This window comes from Anolis carolinensis, chromosome 4 (assembly GCF_035594765.1).
Source record: "Anolis carolinensis isolate JA03-04 chromosome 4, rAnoCar3.1.pri, whole genome shotgun sequence".
NCBI classification, from domain to species: domain Eukaryota; kingdom Metazoa; phylum Chordata; class Lepidosauria; order Squamata; family Dactyloidae; genus Anolis; species Anolis carolinensis.
In genome coordinates, this window is record NC_085844.1 from 54,387,220 (window position 1) to 54,407,483 (window position 20,264).

Below are 20,264 nucleotides of genomic sequence, written 5' to 3' on the forward strand. Positions count from 1 at the left end.
GATTTGGCTAAAATTTGGCTAAGATTTTAAACTGAGTGTGGGCTTGGCTCCTGTGGTCAAAGTCTAACTGTTGTGTGACTGTTGTGTTGAAAGAGAGCCAGGTACTTAAGTTGATTGACAGCAGGCATTGTCCCCTGTTAATTGAGTTTCTGGGAAAGCTTTATTTGCCAGTGTGAGTTTCTGGGAAAGCTTTATTTGCCAGAGCCAGAGCCTGATCCCAGAAGGGCAGTTGGTTCTCACAGAAGCAGAGGCAGCAGGAGGACATTTTTGCTCCCTGGCTTCAGGTAGGATTTGGCTAAGATTTGGCTAAGATTTTAAACTGAGTGTGGGCTTGGCTCCTGTGGTCAAAGTCTAACTGTTGTGTGAATGTTGTGTTGAAAGAGAGCCAGGTATTTAAGTTGATTGACAGCAGGCATTGTCCCCTGTTAATTGAGTTTCTGGGAAAGCTTTATTTGCCAGTGTCGCGCGCGCCGACCTTTACTAACTATCCTTTGCAGTACATACAGGAAACAAAGCAACATAAACAAATACACAAAGAGGTGGGTTGTTGCAGTCTGCACATAAAAGTGCGTGCATATTACTTAACTGTACAAAGATCCCACTTGGCCACCACACTCACCAAGAGATGCAACAAAAGCAAAACATTCCCATCACATGCACCAGCTGTGGCATGTTCCGCTTTTTCACACAAAAACTAGTCAACTACATCTGCTCCAAATGCAAACAGATGACTCTGATGGAGCAGAGGATCCAACAGCTCGAGCACCGTATTAAGACCCTTAAGGACATTCAGGCACTCAAGCTCTTCTTGGACACTGCACAACACGCTGCTGTAGATCTGCAGCCTGCATCACACCAACACCACCATGACCATGATCAGGAACCTTATGGGGAGATCAACTCAAAGGTAGACAACTCTCAGGCTTGGAAGGAGGTCACTCATAGAAGGAAACACAGGACCAGGCAGCCTTCGCAGAACTCCTGCTCAGCTGGATTTACACAACAGATTTGAAATTCTTACATCATTAACATACAATCAGGAAACACATCTTGTGGAGGACCACAGTTTCTTAGATACCACTCAGTGGACCACCCTTGATCAATGCGCAGGGGATAGTCCTGACGGGGACAGTGCATCACCACATTCACACTTATGTAATCATGCAAATGCTCCATCCCCAATCGTAGACCAGGAGCAACAGGAACATCCTTGGGAGAGTGATGGGCTCTCGGATGTATCTCAAAGGATTGTCATTGATGAATGCACTGGGGATGTTGAGGAGGAGGACAACACTTTACACCTACATGATTCACTTCAACAGGAACACTCTTCACGGGACATACACACTGTCTTGCACAAAAGGGACCCTGTCTTGGTAGTAGGTGACTCCCTCCTTAGAGGAACGGAAGCCATCATTTCCAGACCGGATGGGATGGCCCGAGAAACATGCTGCCTCCCGGGGGCAAAAATACACCATATCACTCAGAGGCTCAGCAGACTCCTAAAGCCCCATCACCTTCCCCACCTTATGTTGATTAATGTAGGTACCAATGACACCGCTAGGCATACTTTTCAAAAGATCACAAATGATTTTCGAGCTCTGGGAACAAAGCTAAAACTGTATAATGTACATGTGATCTTTTCATCCCTCCTCCCCGTTGTAGGACACGGCTCTACAAGGGCCGGAAAAATAGTACAGGTCAATAACTGGCTCAGAAAATGGTGTCAAGAGGAGCATTTTGGCTTCCTTGACCATGGTCTACTCTTCCAAGAGGATGGACTACTGGCAAGTGATGGGGTGCATCTCACACAAGTAGGAAAACATCTTTTTGCACACAGACTCACAAACCTCATCAGGCGCACTTTAAACTAGATCCACTGGGGGAGAGGAACAACAGCCTGGCGAACACTATATTACCCACTACCACAGGGAACTGCCAAAAGGCTAAACGGAGGGCTGCACAAACACAGCAAGGACCAAGTACAGAGAGCACAATAATCCCAAATAAACAGCTCGAGGGGAGGTCACAGGGGCTTACATGTCTTTACACTAATGCTCAGAGCATGGGAAATAAGCAAGACGAACTCCAACTCCTAGCACAGCACCACACATACGATGTCATAGGCATCACTGAAACCTGGTGGGATGACTCCCATCACTGGAATTTAACCATTGAGGGTTATAACCTCTTTCACAGAAATAGAACAAAGGGGAGAGGAGGGGGAGTAGCTTTATATGTCAAAAACAGTTACGTTGCAGAAGAAATGCAAAACTGTAATCTGGGAAACCAGCTTGAAAGCATCTGGATAAGAATCAAGGGAACCGGGACTCAAAAAGATCTTGTGGGTGTCTACTACAGACCTCCGAGTCAGGATGAAGGACTTGATGAAGCCTTCTGTCAACAGCTGACCAAACAGGCACAAAGAAGAGATATAGTAGTCATGGGCGATTTCAATTATCCCGATATCTGCTGGAAAACAAACTCAGCCAAGAGTACAAAGTCCAACAAATTCCTCACTTGCCTTGCAGACAATTTTATGGTCCAGAAGGTAGAAGAGGCAACAAGGGGATCAGCAACTCTTGATCTAATCTTAACAAATGTGGAAGACCTGATCAATACAGTTGAAGTGGTTGGATCCTTAGGGGCAAGTGACCATGTGCTCCTGCAGTTTGCAATACAAAGGAATGCTGAAACTAAGACAAGTCAAACACGCATTCTGGACTTTAAGAGAGCTGACTTCCAAAAAATGAAGGAATTACTGAGCGGCATTCCATGGACGCCGATATTAAAAAACAAGGGAGTTAAGGATGGATGGGAGTTTTTCAAAAGATAAATACTCAAGGCGCAAATGCAAACAGTGCCAACAAAGAAGAAAAATAAGACAAGTGCAAAGAAGCCAGAATGGATGTCCAAAGAACTTCTAACTGAGCTAAAGCTCAAAAGTGACATGCACAAGAAGTGGAAAAGGGGAGAAATCACCAAAGAAGAATTCAAACGTATAGCCAACACCTGTAGGGAAAAGGTTCGCAAAGCTAAAGCGCAAAATGAGCTCAGGCTTGCCAGGGACATAAAAAACAACAAAAAAGGCTTTTTTGCTTACGTTGGTAGAAAAAGGAAGAAAAAGGAGGCGATAGGGCCACTGCAAGGAGAAGATGGGGTGATGGCAACAGGGGACAGGGAAAAGGCAGAACTGCTCAATGCCTTCTTTGCCTCGGTCTTCTCACAAAAAGAAAGCCATCTTCAACCTCAGCAACATGGAATGGACGAAGGATTGGGGGAAATCCAACCCCAAATAGGGAAACAAGTTGTCCAGGAACACCTGGCCACTCTAAACGAATTCAAGTCCCCAGGGCCAGATCAGCTACATCCAAGAGTACTGAAGGAACTAGCGGAAGTTATTTCAGAACCACTGGCAATTATCTTTGAGAGTTCTTGGAGAACAGGAGAAGTCCCAGCAGATTGGAGGAGGGCGAATGTGGTCCCTATCTTCAAGAAGGGAAAAAAGAACGACCCAAACAATTACCGTCCGGTCAGCCTCACATCAATACCAGGCAAAATTCTGGAAAAGATCATTAAGGAAGTGGTCTGCTAACACTTAGAAACAAATGCGGTCATTGCTAATAGTCAACACGGATTTACCAAAAACAAGTCATGCCAGACTAATCTGATCTCTTTTTTCGATAGAGTTACGAGTTGGGTCGATACAGGGAATGCTGTGGATGTAGCCTACCTGGATTTCAGTAAGGCCTTTGACAAAGTCCCCCACGACCTTCTGGCAAACAAACTAGTAAAATGTGGGCTAGACAAAACTACGGTTAGGTGGATCTGTAATTGGCTAAGCGAACGAACCCAAAGGGTGCTCACCAATGCATCGTCTTCATCATGGAAAGAAGTGACAAGTGGAGTGCCGCAGGGCTCCGTCCTGGGCCCGGTTCTGTTCAACATCTTTATTAATGACTTAGACGAAGGGTTAGAAGGCACGATCATCAAGTTTGCAGACGACACAAAACTGGGAGGGATAGCTAACACTCCAGAAGACAGGAGCAGAATTCAAAACGATCTTGACAGACTAGAGAGATGGGCCGAAACTAACAAAATGAAGTTCAACAGGGACAAATGCAAGATACTTCATTTTGGTAGAAAAAATGGAAATCAAAGATACAGAATGGGGGACGCCTGGCTTGACAGCAGTGTGTGCGAAAAAGACCTTGGAGTCCTTATGGACAACAAGTTAAACATGAGCCAACAATGTGATGCGGCTGCTAAAAAAGCCAATGGGATTCTGGCCTGCATCAATAGGGGAATAGCGTCTAGATCCAGGGAAGTCATGCTCCCCCTCTATTCTGCCTTGGTCAGACCACACCTGGAATACTGTGTCCAATTTTGGGCACCAGAGGAGGGCGACTAAAATGATTAAGGGTCTGGAGAACAAGCCCTATGAGGAGCGGCTTAAAGAGCTGGACATGTTTAGCCTGCAGAAGAGAAGGCTGAGAGGAGACATGATAGCCATGTACAAATACGTGAAGGGAAGTCATAGGGAGGAGGGAGCAAGCTTGTTTTCTGCTGCCCTGCAGACTAGGACATGGAACAATGGCTTCAAACTACAGGAAAGGAGATTCCACCTGAACATCAGGAAGAACTTCCTCACTGTGAGAGCTGTTCGGCAGTGGAACTCTCTCCCCCGGGCCGTGGTGGAGGCTCCTTCTTTGGAGACTTTTAAGCAGAGGCTGGATGGCCATCTGTTGGGGGTGCTTTGAATGCGATTTCCTGCTTCTTAGCAGGGGGTTGGACTGGATGGCCCATGAGGTCTCTTCCAACTCTACTATTCTATGATTCTATGATTCTATGAAAGGTAAAGGTTTTCCCCTGACATTAAGTCTAGTCGTGTCCAACTTAGGGGCTTGGTGCTCATCTCCATTTCTAAGCCGAAGAGCCGGCATTGTCTGTAGACACCTCCAAGGTCATGTGGCCGACATGACTGCATGGAGCACCATTACCTTCCCGCTGGAGTGGTACCTATTTATCTACTCACATGTGCATGTTTTCAAACTGCTAGTATGCCAGAAGCTGGGGCTAACTGTGGGAGCTCACCTCGCTCCCCGCTCTCCTTTTGTTCAGCAGCTCTGCAGTTTAACCCACTGTGCTACCGTGGGTTCCGCAAATATGTGTACAAGAAGGCAAAATAATTTCAAGGAAAATTAAGGCTGCAATTACAAATTGAAATCATTAAAAGAGCTTTCTTGATCTTTGAAAGATGAGTTTAAAAAAACCCCACCAAATGGTTGGTTTTCAGATTTCATCTGGGGATATTTTTGTTTATGGTTTATTCAAGCAATATGCTGCAGAACATGTAGCTGTAGAATTCTGATTTCTTGTATATATTTTTCTGAAAACAAAATCTTTAAAGATACTGATTTATTTAGTAGGTGATTTTAAGATGCACTGAACAGAAATATTTCTGTTTGTGATAACTTAACCTCTAAAGTAGATAGCTTTGCAACTATAAGGAAAAATTGGTAACATTATTTTATCAGTATGAACCTTTGCAAGTACCATCTTCCAAGACATCCAGATTGACCAGGCATGAACATTTTCTAAAGACAACACTTATTTCAATGTTTGAAGAAGAAAACAGAGAGAGAAACCAAACAAAACCTATATCTTTTGTCTCAGAGTAAGGTTTTCTCTTCAAAGCTCTTAATGTATTATGTATTTTAACAGCTCAACATTATTCCTTTTTTTTCTTTAAAGGATATTTCTGGTATCGTGATTCCTCAAAATTTCTTTCATAGCCAGATCTATGTTTACTTATAATTGAGTTCTACTGAGTGCACTTCCAAGTGAATATACATAATATTTTGGCCATATCCTTGGTGGTATGAAGCATTTGAATGACATGAGTTAATTTATTTTAGCATAGCAATAATAAACTAAATATCCAATAGGCAAAACGTGAAGCAATATGCTTTGCATATTTTTGCAGTTATTACCTGCAGAATTATATTCTGAGATTAATGTGAAGTTTGAAAAATACTTAGTTTTTCAGACTTACCAAATCTGATTTTGCTTTTAAATGTTGATTATGAAGTGTTTCTTTTCATATGAGCTTCTCCTTTGCTTCTATGTGAAGAAAAACATTTCTGCAATGATCTTGTCACTTATTATTTAAGATGTTTTAAGATATGTTTACAGTTTGTAACTGGTTCATGCCTTCTAAACCAATTAGAATGTAAAGCTAGCTTCTATATTCTGTCTTGTCTGAAAGCTTCAGATGATATTTTTCATTTCAAATAAAACGGGAAGCTGTGACTTTCCAGCTTGTTTTCTACTTACTTGAAAAGAAGAGTTAAGTGACTACACGTGGGTGTATGAAGCTTGTTCATATCTCAGCTTGTTGAGAAGAAATCTGGCCATTGGAACATGGCCAGTGTTGTCTAGTTATGGGCATTTCCAAGAGTCTAATTAGAAATCTAGCAGTGGTATCACAGAAGAAATAATGCATGGCAGTAGTAGGACTTTAATTAGGTTTTTCAGTGATCTCTAGGCAGACCAATATACAGAACTGTGCATAAACAGGCCTCAGAAAGGATCCTATTAGGATTGCATCCAAAAAGTGTAAAGATATTCTTTATCTTTTTTACCTAAATAGCATACTTTATATATGGATCCATCCTGTAGAATTCTGTGATTTGTTGTTTGATGGGGTATTTCTGTGGTTTGTTGACTTTATCCACCAAAAAGTGATATATGTACCATCTGCCTTAGCAAGAAACAAAAAAAAATTAAGGTGCTTGTTTTGCCATAGTTAGACCTAAAGATCTTTAAAAGCCTTTATTAAAAACTAAAAATTTCCTCTGGGGAAAATGTGTTGCATTCTGCCACAGAGAAACCTGCAGAGATGGGCAGGTAGCACCATGATTTGATGGTGTATCTTTGACTTTTAATTTGGCCCAAATGAAACACAACAAAAAAGGCGTCTTGAGATTCAGCACAATAAGCTCTAAATAGGCAACACAAAACTACATTGAAGGCTAGTGATGATATCTGAATTAGAGTCATTAAATGCAATTTTCGTGTTTTAGGTACTGTATCATAATTCTTATATTTGTTATTAAACATCAAGGATGGACTACTACATGAGGGCCAAGGGTCAAATTTGAGGGTGTGCATATATACCAAATAGCTGTCCCAAGTTTCTTTGCTTTCTTGGCAGCTCTTCTCAAAATGATGACAAGAAAGCACCTCTTTAACTGCAAAATAGGTTGTCATTTCAAGAGGGTAATATGGGGTTCTGAGATGACAGGTGCAGGTTGCATGGGATATTTTCATGTGTTTTCACATGTTTGATGTATTTCCATATGACTTTGGGAGCAAAAATTGTCTGACAATTGCTCCCACTTTCTTGGAAAATGGGAGTGGGAATTTGGGGAGCTTATTGAAATCAGTGGAATTCTTCAGGGTGAGGGGAGATCATGTAAGGTTGAGAAACTACATACAGGCTAGAATGTGCCACAGGAAGCCCATCTTGACATGAGCACAAAAAGCCAGCAATCATAAGCACATCACTAAACTTGATGGTGTTGTGCTGTGTTTCTGTCTGGTTTTGCTGAAAAAAGACTGACCTATGATCTTATAGTTGTAGACATTCACATTATTTTAAATCTTTCATCCTTGCAATACATGAGTTTGCTGTTCTTTAAAGGATACAAGTCTGTTGAGTTTGTCCTTGTTTATGTCCCAGATTCAGAATGCCTGGGATTTTATTTATGTTCATTTACAAAGGATTCTGTATTGGCAACTTTTTGCATATTGTAAATCAGCACTTTACTAGGCAAATTGTTTAGTCACAGATGAATGGTAGTTCTGAATCTGTTTCACAGTGGAAAATAGATGAGGTGTACCACAAAGCAGCATACTGGAATGATATTATAAATGGAGACATGGGCACCATTGAAGCAATAAACATTTTATTTCTCTCTAAACGGGATACGAGATAATTCAAGAAGCATTTTGAATTGGCTTTATGCTTCTCAGTGTGGTTTGTTTGAAAGAAATGGGAAGTCTTCCCTCTCTTTTTTAATTTCCCAAAACATTTTGATTTCATTGCATTTCTTACAGGACTATGATTTAAGTCAACTCCAACAGCCTGACACTATAGAACCAGATGCCATCAAACCTGTTGGAATAAGACGACTTGATGAGAGACCTATCCATGCAGAACCTCAGTACCCAGTCAGATCAGCAGCTCCCCATCCTGGAGACATTGGGGACTTCATTAATGAGGTAAAATGGGTGTCAGAGGAGTAGAAGATGCAGGAAAGATTCCTTTTTGCAACTGTGGGAAGCCATCTGTGCTGATAATGAGTGGCTTTCACATCCAAAGAATATTAATTTTTAAATTTGCTTATACAATTAAAATTATCTGGGATGATAGACATAAATATAGCTTTTTAAAGCATAGGAAAACTTAATTAAATCATTCAAATAGAAAAAGGGAAATGCATCAATTAACTTTTGTGTATTGGTATTAATTATATCCATAATGCGTTATCTGTGTTAACCACAATATCTCCAAGAGGGATTATACACATAATAAATATAATATCAAAGTGATAGTTTAGCCTAAAATCATGTATTAATTGTAATTCATAATAGAGGAAGTGCATTTTGATTTTCCTCGCCCATAACCCTTTAAATCCCAAGAAAAGCAGAAATTCAGTACTTCTAAGGAGGTTGAAAGAGCTCTGTCAAATAAGATTAGAGAGAGGGCATAGAGCTCTAAGTGCCTTTGTGCATTAAAATATGTCCAAGATATATGTCTGCAGAGACAACATAATGTAGTATTGCCAGTATTTCTCCCATTGTTTCATGGATTTTTTTATCATTGGGCAAATTCTTATGGTAAATGCTTACTTTAATGAGGTTTAAAGAGATAGGCTTTTATTTCTTCTTTGTGTATACCACTTTGGAAATTATAGTAATATTCAGTAGAAGAAGAGATATGAATCAAAATATAAAAATGTGGAGTGACAATAGATTGTACTCTACATTTCTTAATCAATGCATGAATGAGAAACATAACATAAGAAGTTGAAACATAAATTAAAGCAAAATTCTGCGGAGAAATCATGTATAACTGGTCTTTAGCTTTGTTTCTGCCATGCAACCTAGAAGCTAACATGCACAAAAAAGCATGTTGCAAAAAAAAAAAAAAAACCCAAAAAAACCCCATGCATCATACAAAATGATGAGAATCGAAAGCAGATGTAGATGTCACAAGGCACATCTACACTGTGCTGTGCGGATGATTAGATTGATAGGTTTGAGGCCAAGTGGATGGTTACATTAACCATGGAACCTGACTTCAAACTGTCTCCCCCCCCCCCCCCCCTCCCAAATTTCTGGAAGAGATGAACACCAGTACTCCAGAGTGTAATGTAGGAAGATGAGACGTAAACAATTACTTCTTTCAGTAGTCCCCTGCTGCCCAGCCATGCCCTTAGGGTGCTTTTTGGCAGCCCCTTTCTGATGTGCTTCAGCAGAGGCAGGTGTCAACAATGTGCTCCGCATTTCATCCTGGATCTGGGATAATTTGGCATTGTTGCAGTGCATTGTTGGCTGAACTTGAACTTTCCTGCAACTTTTTAAAATGTCATGTATGCTCTTAAAGGCATGGTGCAGCACACATATTGCCAACATGCATGTTCTGGCTACCGCAGTTTTGAGTCATCTCAAAGCTGCATTATAGTGATAGCATAGATGAGGCTTCAACTTCTGTCATTATCTGGTGTTGGGATTCTACAGGCAATATCCCAGAAATTTTGAAGAATCTAAAGATTGGTCTGTGATCCATCTGATGTTAAATATTTGCACACTAGACCCCGGCAATTATAACCAAAGTGGATGAGACTGGACCACTTAGCCAAATGGCTTCCAACCTGCTATGCGAAAAGCAGAACTGTCTATTCTGCTCAAGCAAATAATAAGTGCCCAATTTATATGTGTTTGCAGAGCAAAAAAACTTTATATGACTCAAGAGTGTTTTTGTAATCGTAATAATTTACACTTTCTACCTGCCAAACTACAAATGAGAGAACTCCAGTGATCTTGCCAAACTTTTTCTGACCTTGTGGATGCAGAATATGAGTCATGCACAGCAGCCACATTAAACTGGTCAGATCAGGTTAATTATACTTTTCTTTAGTCAATATAATTTTGCAAATAAGCATACTTGTGTTAAAGATTGTTTTGATTATTACAAGCTTTAAAAGGGTTGTTTTGCTTGCAGACTGTTCCTCTTCAAAGTTTTTTTATGTTTTAAAAGTCAAATCAGGCTGTCCTTGTGCATTGTTCCAGTGTTAACATTTGGGTAACAAATTAAGCTGGTTAGGATATGAAATGGACACATACTTAGCCTTCCTCTAAATGCAGATTTTGACATGATTTTTGCTGTGGCATTGTGCCTCTGCAAAACTGCCTTTCAGGGCCTCTTCTCCGGCAAACAGTTTGCACATTAAGTGCAGCCTCTGGAACATTGAATTTTTCATTGCAGTTTTATCCTATAAGCTCAATGGCACCAGCAGTTTTATATCATCCACTGCCAGCAGTGAATGTTGAACTAGAAGAGTCTAACTCCTAGCTTGAAAAGATTGCTCACTTCATTCTTGATGCCAATGATTGACACAGAACAGCACATTTGGTGCCTTAGAAAAGATACATCTGTTTATTGAAGCCTTAAACTACCATCTCAGAGCCAGGTACACAAGCTACCCTTACTGATACTTATGAAAGCAGAATTGAAATGACAGCTTGTATTCTAGGAGAATCACTGCAGTACATACTTACAAGGCTGCTATAATGTTTGCTAGAACTCTTTACAGGGAGGATCTTAGAGGTGGAATGAATGGACATTTTCTCTTTTTTTTTGTTCATCAAACAGATTAACAGGTAGATTTGTGGTTTAGTTTCAAAAACAGAAATGTGTTAAGAATGGCTGGTTTCATGTTTTGTTTTTAGCTGGTGCTTTTAGGGTTGGCACAACAGGTTTCAGCACAACAGCTATGAAAAACTATTGTTTAATTGGACAATGAAACTTCATTGTCAGCTATCGTAAAAGAGGGCCAAAAATGTTTAGGGACTGATGCTGTTGGTGGCTCAAATGTGTTTTTACAAGTTTTATGTGCCATGGCTATTCTTGATTTAGAGGCAGTGCAAAGTGGATGCTTGATCCTACCTGTCCAGGTGGAACTCATATCCCATCTTTAATGAATTTCATTTCTAATGCTTACAAGAAGTAGAGGCAGGCAAATGATTGTAGTTCTCCCTATACTTTAGTCATACTAGGCCTGCTGATGACTTAACCTTATTTCCCATGAGTTCATCGCACATCTGCTGCTGTTGCTGAGTCTGCACATTAGCACTGACATATCCAGATTTAACTGCTGTGCATGCATTTTAATATTTGATCACTTCATTTGAATGCCTTGGTGTATTTGGGTAAGTTGTTAAATAGGTTTGTTCAATTAGTGGTAGCCATGCAAGTTTTGTACAGTGAGTTTACAATATCTAAGAGAATTTTATTCTCTAGATTTATGAAGTTAGAATCCACTCATTTGAGGGGATGTGTGCTTTGTACCTTTATTACTAATGTAGAGGAGCACATGTGTGACTATGTTATCATCATCAAAGGCAAGTAGCTAGCAAAGATTATTTCTAGCGATCGTACACTATCATACATTTCTTAAAATTTTGCTCACTTCTCCCTTACATCAAGTTAACAACAATGATATTTCATAATTCCTTTCAGTTTTAAACCAAAGGCAGTTTCATTGGTTAGTCAGTTGGGGCTAGTTTCCATGTTTTTACTCTTAATCATGCCCACTCCTTTTCCCTCCTTTTATTTTAGGGACTTAAAGCAGCAGATAACGACCCCACAGCACCTCCTTATGACTCCCTTCTAGTCTTTGACTATGAGGGGAGTGGTTCTACTGCTGGATCTTTGAGCTCCCTCAACTCTTCAAGTAGTGGTGGAGAACAAGACTATGACTACCTAAACGACTGGGGCCCACGTTTCAAGAAACTTGCTGATATGTACGGGGGAGGCGATGACTGAATGCCCAGGAGGTCTGCGTTGCATTTGGACAAGTACAAACCTTTCCACTGGTATTCCCAACAAGCGTACAGAAGCTAGGCTTTAACTTTGTAGTCTACTAGCACAAGTGCTTGCTGAAGGCTTTGGCATAGGCTGCAAACCTGTTTGGGCTCACTGGGAATATCAGTCATCCAATGCTGTTTGGAAAAAGGAAAACAAACAATTGAGCTCAGTTACACTTGAATTTTACAGTACAGAAGCACTGGGATTTTATGTGCCTTTTTGTACCTTTTTCAGATTGGGATTAGTTTTATGTTTAAGGCTTTAAATGGTACTGATTTAAGAAAAGATAAGACAAACCACATTGGGGTGGGCAGAAAGTTCAATCACCACTATGCTTCAACATGCGTTTTGTTACATTGCATTGCTTTTATTAAAATAATGTAATTGAAAAGGAAAAAAACCTCATGGGGAAATTTTGTTATGGGGGAGGGGAGGGCAAGGCCATGAAAAGAAGAAAAAATGTACAATACTACTAGTTTTAGATGCTAGGGTTTTTCACTAAAATTCTAAAACTTATGCAGCTGGTTGCAAATAAAGGGAGTTTTCATATCACCCATTTGTAGCAGAACTGATTTTCTTTTCATACGATAGAATGTTAGACACATTTTGGTCTTAATCCATACACACATTTTTTAAAGCATTTTCCAGTACTTTTTTCCCACTTCACTGTAAAAAATGGTATGTGTACATAATGTTTTATTGGCATAGTCTATGGCAAAGTGCAGAGACTTCCAAACATGTGTATGTATTATTTGGACTATGGATTCAGGTTTTTGCATGTTTATATCTTTCGTTATGGATAAAGTATTTACAAACAGGTTGCAAACAAGTGACATTGATTCAGTTGTTGAGCTGTAGTTAGAGTACTCAAGATTTGGGTTTTTTTAATTAATTTCTTTTGTTTTTGTTTTTTATTTGTTTTGGGGAGGGAGAAAAGTTCTTAGCACAAATGTTTTACATAATTTGTACCAAAAACAAACAAAAAGTGAAGACAGAGGAGAGGGAGAGAGAACTCAAGGGGTAGCCTATTACTAATGGCTCAAGTAATGACACAGTATGTTAAAAAGAGCTTTTAAACCAGAGAGATGTCTGACAACAGCTTTGCCTCTGTATTATGTACCAGAATATAAATGATACACCCCTTACCCCAATGTTCTGAATAAAATGCTAATTTTGGATCTTGTGACTAGATTGAATTTCTTTCACTTGAACAAAATAAATTGGAATTAAAACTGAAAACTGATTTTAAAAGCTCCTTCAGACAAAGTATTAAAAAGTCTTTGTGTGTTCCATAAGTCAATTCATCTCTTGTTGGTATGAAGATGGAGGAGTTGATGGTATGAAGACAGAGGGTTTCCCTTTTTGGAGGATGAATCACGACACACAACCATCTGCAAGCCGAGATTGGCCATTATTGATCTGAGAAGGGCAGAAGGCGGATGGATACACATAGGAGCAGTTGGACTACCGAGCTGTGGTTACAATTGTCATAAATGTACATGTTGCCCACAAGACTAGGTGAGGATTTTGCAAAGGCATGAGTGTTTTGTGCCTCAAGAGATAAAACCCTGGTTAAAGACCTCTAAAAGAAATGATTTACTGGAATAATGAAAGGTTTGTGAATTGCTGTATGGCTTCATTTTAATTTATTATTAGAGAATTGTTTTCTCCTAGATTCTTCAAATCTGTGTTGAATTAATAGAATTAATAGAACTTGTGTTTTAATAGAACAATTTCACTAGTTGCCCTTCAATTCAGGAGAAATTGTGTTTTCTTCAATAGATATTTGTATTAACTTCCTTGTTTCTTCACCTTCTAATGAATTCATCAAGAGCCTCATTAAGTAGAATTGCATTTTAACAGCCGATCATAAGGTACCTGTGGAAATGAAGCCCCCCTTTCTACCCTTTAATGTACTCTGATCCAAACATCTAAAACATATTAATAAATTCTTAGAAGTGAGTTTGACTTATTTCAATAGGACTGAACTTACAAGTACATATACTGAATATTTAGAGCCAGAGGTTTAGGGAAGCCCTATTTTAATGAAAAGGGCTTTTGCTGTTACACTGAGATGTGAAATAAGAGATGATGTAGTTTAAAATGAGAGACTAAAACAGAATTGCAGATGGGCAGGAGCAAAGAGCCTTTGTGGTGGATGGAACTGGATTTATAAATACAAATTATGCAAACTGTTGGCAGTTTTCTTTGAGTGTGGGTGCATTTCCAATATCTAAATTAATTTAAAAATGTGTTTTTATGATAATGGCTCCTTTATTATTTTCCTATTTCTAAATAGCAACAAAATGGAAAATGTCACACAGTGGTATCTACATTATAGGAGAGAAATGTGCACAAAGAAAACCATGGCCATCCTATTAAAAAAAATCTGCCAATGGAACAGTAATGAGCTCATGGATATCTGTGATCACAGTATCAATTCCCAGTTTTTATAAACAGAACAGCAGGGGTTGCACATAATTCTCAGGATATCTGATGATTAAAGAAATTAGGATTAAGAAATTCAGACTAGGGTTTGAGCATGTGATAATGGCTGGTCGTATTTTCATATATTTTAGTCCTTGGAAGTTCTTTATTTTACAAAGGGGCACAAATGGAAAATAAATATAAAGTAGGTGGTTCATTGCAGGTGAACAATGTTTGAATAAAGCTGGCTTCACTTTTTCTTCAGTTTATGTTAAAACATGGATCAGGGGAAACTCTTTCAGGTATCTCACCATTTACCAATAGGTTGCAAAAATTCACATCTACTCCACTTTGCTTGATTTCTGTTCATGTAATTACTGTACAATCTAATGTTAACTGAATATATGAGCAGAATACTGAAAAGCATTATGTTTATAAGAGATGAGATGGAATTCCAATGGGATAACTCCGCCTGTCATAGGAATGCATGGATTATCATTCTGAAACCGACATAAATACATTTATTAAAGGTTTGTATTAGGTTTTTTGGTCTAATGCAATATCACGACTGAAAGCATGACACTACTTCTGAGCATATGAATGCCTTCGACAATACATCTAAGCACATAATTGTGAAACAAATAGTTAAAATAAAGTTGGGATGGGAAGCTTTCAAAACTGTTTTGGCTTCAGAAATGCAGTACAACCTTCATATTTTCAGGGCGCATAATCTCAAGTTTGTGTGTATATGTGACACTATTGATAACAGCAAACTATTGAAATGAAGGAACACCATAGAGTCATGGTGTAGAACCTAAAATGTGTAGAGAGGTCATAATGTGCTAAAATAGATAAATGAAATCATGGGAGCTAGTCCCACAGATATAAGGGCTATATTATACTAAAATATTGGATGAATGTTTAGTTGAAATAGTTCATAGTGTGCAGAAATACCTTGAAGTTATGCATAGCTCCTCTGTCTGCAGACACATGGCCATTTAAGAGTCAGTGTAATTTACCTGAGAAGACACCAGTAGCTATTAATAATTTGGCCATGTTCACATGACTGCACAAAGTTTTATTAAATTTGTTCCTTCTGTCAAGTGCCGACTTGCTACACACAAAAATAAGCCCATTCATGAAGTCTAGGCTATTCAATTGACCAACCTCTGTGTAAGGGTGCTTTTTCACTGTTGACTATTTTTTGGTAAGATCAAATGGATTAGGTGAAGTCTACACAAATATTGCTCCCTCACAAGTTTGGTTTGTTTAATTAAAGCTTGTTCATGATGGCTTCCACTCTATTTGTCCTGGTTAAAGTAAAGCCATTTAGTCAATTACATTTATATATGTGGTGACTCGCCAGCCAACAATTAATTGGGTCTTTTCTGGTTGGGACCGACTTCCTGGATTTCAGACAATGTGTTTAAATAAAGGTTCTGCAAAAACATCATTTGGTGAAACATCGCTGTTTGTATCCTGCTAGTTATTTGCAAAAATACTCCTTAAGTGTCATCCCAGATTCTCATCTTTTGGAGAACAACTTGGTAGTCGTTTGTAGTTTTCCCTCTAAACTGAGTGCTGGGGGAGAGAAAAAAATGCCAAACAACTAGTTAATGCTTAGGTGTCATGTACTACTAGCTGTAATAGAATCATAGAGATGGAAAAGACAGGGGGCGTCCAGTCCAACCCTTTGTTATGCAAGAATACATACTCAAAGGATCCCTGACAAATGGCCATCCAGCCTTTGCTTCAAAACCTTCAGAGGAGGAGACCTCATCACACTCCAAGGCCAGTACTCCACTTCCAAACAGCTCTTACCATCGGGAAGTTCTTCCTTATGTTTAGATGAGACCTGTATTGTGAATCCATTGTTCTCATCTCTGGAGCAAGAAAATAAGCTTATTCCATCTTCACTATGGCAGTATGAATCTTCATAAGCTTACTAGGTCCTTGCCAATGGAAACTGGATGTCTTGTTTTCGAACTGAGGCATAAAAGCAAGCTGGAAAGCTGTAACGCCCTCTCCATTCCACCCTTATATCTTGTAAATTTCCTTCCAAGAAATCAAACACAGCTTCAATACAAAGGAATCTGCTAAACGCTAGAAAGGGGGAAGTGCTGGACTAGTCCAGAGATACAGCCTGTGCCAGTATAGGCTTTAACTTTGAAGCACACTCTTCTGGTCGCAAAGAGAACTATTGAAATATGGCAACTTGAGCTCCATCCTTTTCTCTTACTTCATCTTCATCCTGCTTTATAAAAGGTTTATAGTTTCGTTTAAATTTTTAAATGAAAGTATGTTTAATTTAAAGTTGAGATTGCACCAGTTTGGAAGGAGGACAAGCTGCTCTAATTGTGAATGAAAGCACTTTAGACAGCTGCTTCAGGTTATTATTTTCATGTTTCAGTTCCAGTGTTGCAATGTTGCATTTTGATTAAAGACAGCTGAAATCTTGCCTCCTCCCGCACAGGAAACGTTTCTTTTTTAATCGAGGTTCCAAAGGCTCTCTTTTTAGAAAGTGAAAAGCCCTGAAGAACACCCCCTTGTCTGATATTTTGTTGCTATGTTTTAATTCTTTGTTGATTGTCGAACCTATCAGGTAGTAAAGGCAACTGATGCACAGTCGAGTGAAATAATAACATCCAAAAGTCTGTTGCCCACCTGTCTCAATCTATGACTTTTACATTTAATTGGAAACTTAGAAACTGAGGCTAAGCAGAAATCTTGACAAATTAAGCAACTTTTGCTCTGGGATGGGAGTAATTATCCTACTATATAGGCCCCATCTACATTGACCATTTTATCCACTTTCAAAGCTGGCTTTGCAGTGCAGATGATTTTGCTGTGCAGATGACTAGGAAATTCTGGAACCATTTGGGAGTCAGGATGGTGATTAACAAACCACAGAGCACTGAAGCGCATTTAGGGCTTCTTTCAAGCTCTTTCCTGGGCATTTGTTGTCTAGTCACTGGAAATTAAAGCCAGCTTCGAACTGCATTAAATGGTTAGCGTAAATGGGACCATGGACTTAATCAATACAGGTTATCTAGAATCCTCTAGAATCTTAAAATTTGTTAGAGTACTAGGGCAGGTCAAAAGGTTTTGATTCCTACCATTCAACATAGTCACGATCAATTTGTGCACATTTCTGCCATTGTTTAACCCAGACATCAAAACCATTTTGGAAAAATTCAGGGTTTTGATTTGTGACCCATGATTTTAAAATTGTTTTAACGTCATTCAAGTCATTGAATCTGAAACCACATAGGTTGTCTTTCAGAGGTCCAAACAGATAAAAGTCAGAGGGGGCCCAGAATTTTTCCAAAATGGTTTTTCATGCCTGGGTTAAGCAATGGCGCAAATGTGTACTAATTGATAGTGACTATGTTGAATGGTAGTTTTGTATAGAGCAGGCATGGGCAAACTTCAGCCCTCCAGGTGCTTTGGACTCCAACTTCCACAATTCCTAATAGCCGGTAGGCTGTTAGGAATTGGAAGTTGAAGTCCAAAACACCTGGAGGGCCAAAGTTTGCCTATGCCTGGTGTAAAGGTTATTTCAGGCTATGATCTGTTCATTCATAATGTTTTTATGACACGTGAGGCAAAACTGTTTAAAATATTGTATAAAATTGCCTTCAGGCTTTGTGTATAAGGTATATATATAAAACATTAATGAATTTCATTTTTAGATTTGGGCCTCATTTCCAAGATATCTTAATCCCATATGTAAATATATGCAAATACAGGTATTTTGAAATCCAAAACACTTCTAATCCCAATCCTTTTGAGTATGGGTAATTCAACCTTCATTGATCCTAGTATTACCCCTAGGTAATAGGATATGATTGCAAGGTTTGCCAGGAACATGTGATTTGGCTTGGCACTTGTTCTTCAGATCTGCTATTCATCCACACCCTACTAATTTTTAAGGAGTATCCTTTGGGTAGGCTTGCCCTCTCTCTGCCACTCATTGAGAAGAGATGTTATCATCTGCTGGGGGCACTCTGGCATTTAGGCTGTATTCATCAACTGCAAGAAAACTTTTATGTAGTGTTCTATAATCTTGATGCAGTATCCAGTAAATTCTTGATCTATTTTCTTCGTAAGTGATCTGAAACTCATTTACAAATCTAGGTCCTTTGCTGAAATGCTGTTTTAGCAACAGAAAAAAGGACTTGTCATCTATTATTGCAGTGAGGTAGACAAATTTGCTGATAGCACCAAAATGTTGAGGTTTGTTAAAGCATATGGGTTGAAATGGGAATTGCAGTTCAAAGTCAGTGAATGTGAAGTGAGGTGCATTGTGACAAAAACGTCAAGCTTCGCTTAGAGTTTGCAGTGTGTGTCTAAAAAAAAGATGTTGATATTCTAATGAATAGTTTCAAGAAAGTGTTGACACAATGCACAGCTGCTATATTGCAGGCAAGTTCCAGGTTTAGAATAATTATGGACTGTTGCAGGTGACCACCAATGTCACACAAAATCTATATATATAAAAGAGTGATGGCATCACGGCAATTCACAAAACAACAAAAGTACAGGCCCCCCAACCTCAAAATTTAACAACACAATCCATCATCCACGCCTCAAGGTTGATACAACAAAAAGAAAAGAAAAATAAAGTCCTAATTAGAGGGAGAGCAATAATTTTTTTTATCCAATTGCTGCCAGTTTAGAGGGCTAATCTCTGCCCACTTGGTTGCCTAGCAACCAAGGGACAGCCAGGTTTCAGTTAGGGGACAGGCAGATTTAGGCCTCACTTAGGCTTCTTCCACAGATTATCTAATTTGCACTGGATTATATGGCAGTGTAGACTCAAGGCCCTTCCACACAGCTATATAACCCATTTATAATCTTACATTATCTGCTTTGCACTGGATTATCTTGACTCCACACTGCCATATAATCCACTTCAGTGTGCATTTTATACAGCTGTGAAGAAGGGGCCTCATATAATCCAGTTCTGAGCAGATAATATAAGATTAGAAATATACAGTAGAGTCTCACTTATTCAACGTAAACAGGCCGGCAGGATAAGTGAATATGTTGGATAATAAGAAGGGATTCAGGAAAAGACAATTAAACATCAAATTAGGTAATCGTTATACAAATTAAGCACCAAAACATCATATTATACAACAAATTTGACAGAAAAAGTAGTTCCATGAATGAACTACTTTTTCTGACAAATTTGTTGTCTAACATGATGTTTTGGTGCTTAATTTGTAAAATCATAACTTAATTTGATGTTTAATAGGGTTATCCTTAATTCCTCATTATCCAACATATTCGCTTATCCAACGTTCTGCCGGCCCGTTTATGTTGGATAAGTGAGACTCTACTGCACTGTATTTACAAATTTACCACTAAAATATCACAATGAATTTAAAACACTGACTACAAAAACATTGATTATGAAAAGGCAGACTGCGTTGGATAATCCAGAACATTGTATAAGCGTATGTTGGATAAGTGAGATTCTTCTTTAATATGAAATAATTACTGGGATAGAATAATGCAGAACAATATAATCTCTAAAACCAGGACAGTAAATAAACAGGGGAATTCCACACAGGAAACAATCAGGGCCAGCTAACACCTCCCAACAAAGTATTCCCATCATCAAAGTCTGGCAAATCCTGTTTTCTCAGGGCCACAGACAGTAGAAGCACATAAA

General features: G+C 39.0%; 1 protein-coding gene across 1 annotated transcript in view; it reads left to right on the forward strand.

The window, feature by feature from the left end:
- The window catches only part of cdh2 (cadherin 2), a 165,091-nt gene extending 151,756 nt beyond the window's left edge, over nucleotides 1-13,335 (forward strand). Inside the window, exons 15-16 of the mRNA XM_008108615.3 lie at nucleotides 8,122-8,286; nucleotides 11,909-13,335. Of these exons, the coding sequence (XP_008106822.1) occupies nucleotides 8,122-8,286; nucleotides 11,909-12,115 (372 nt within the window). The 3' untranslated portion in view covers nucleotides 12,116-13,335. The remainder of the gene's footprint in view (nucleotides 1-8,121; nucleotides 8,287-11,908) is intronic.
- Nucleotides 13,336-20,264: the final 6,929 nt, after the last annotated feature.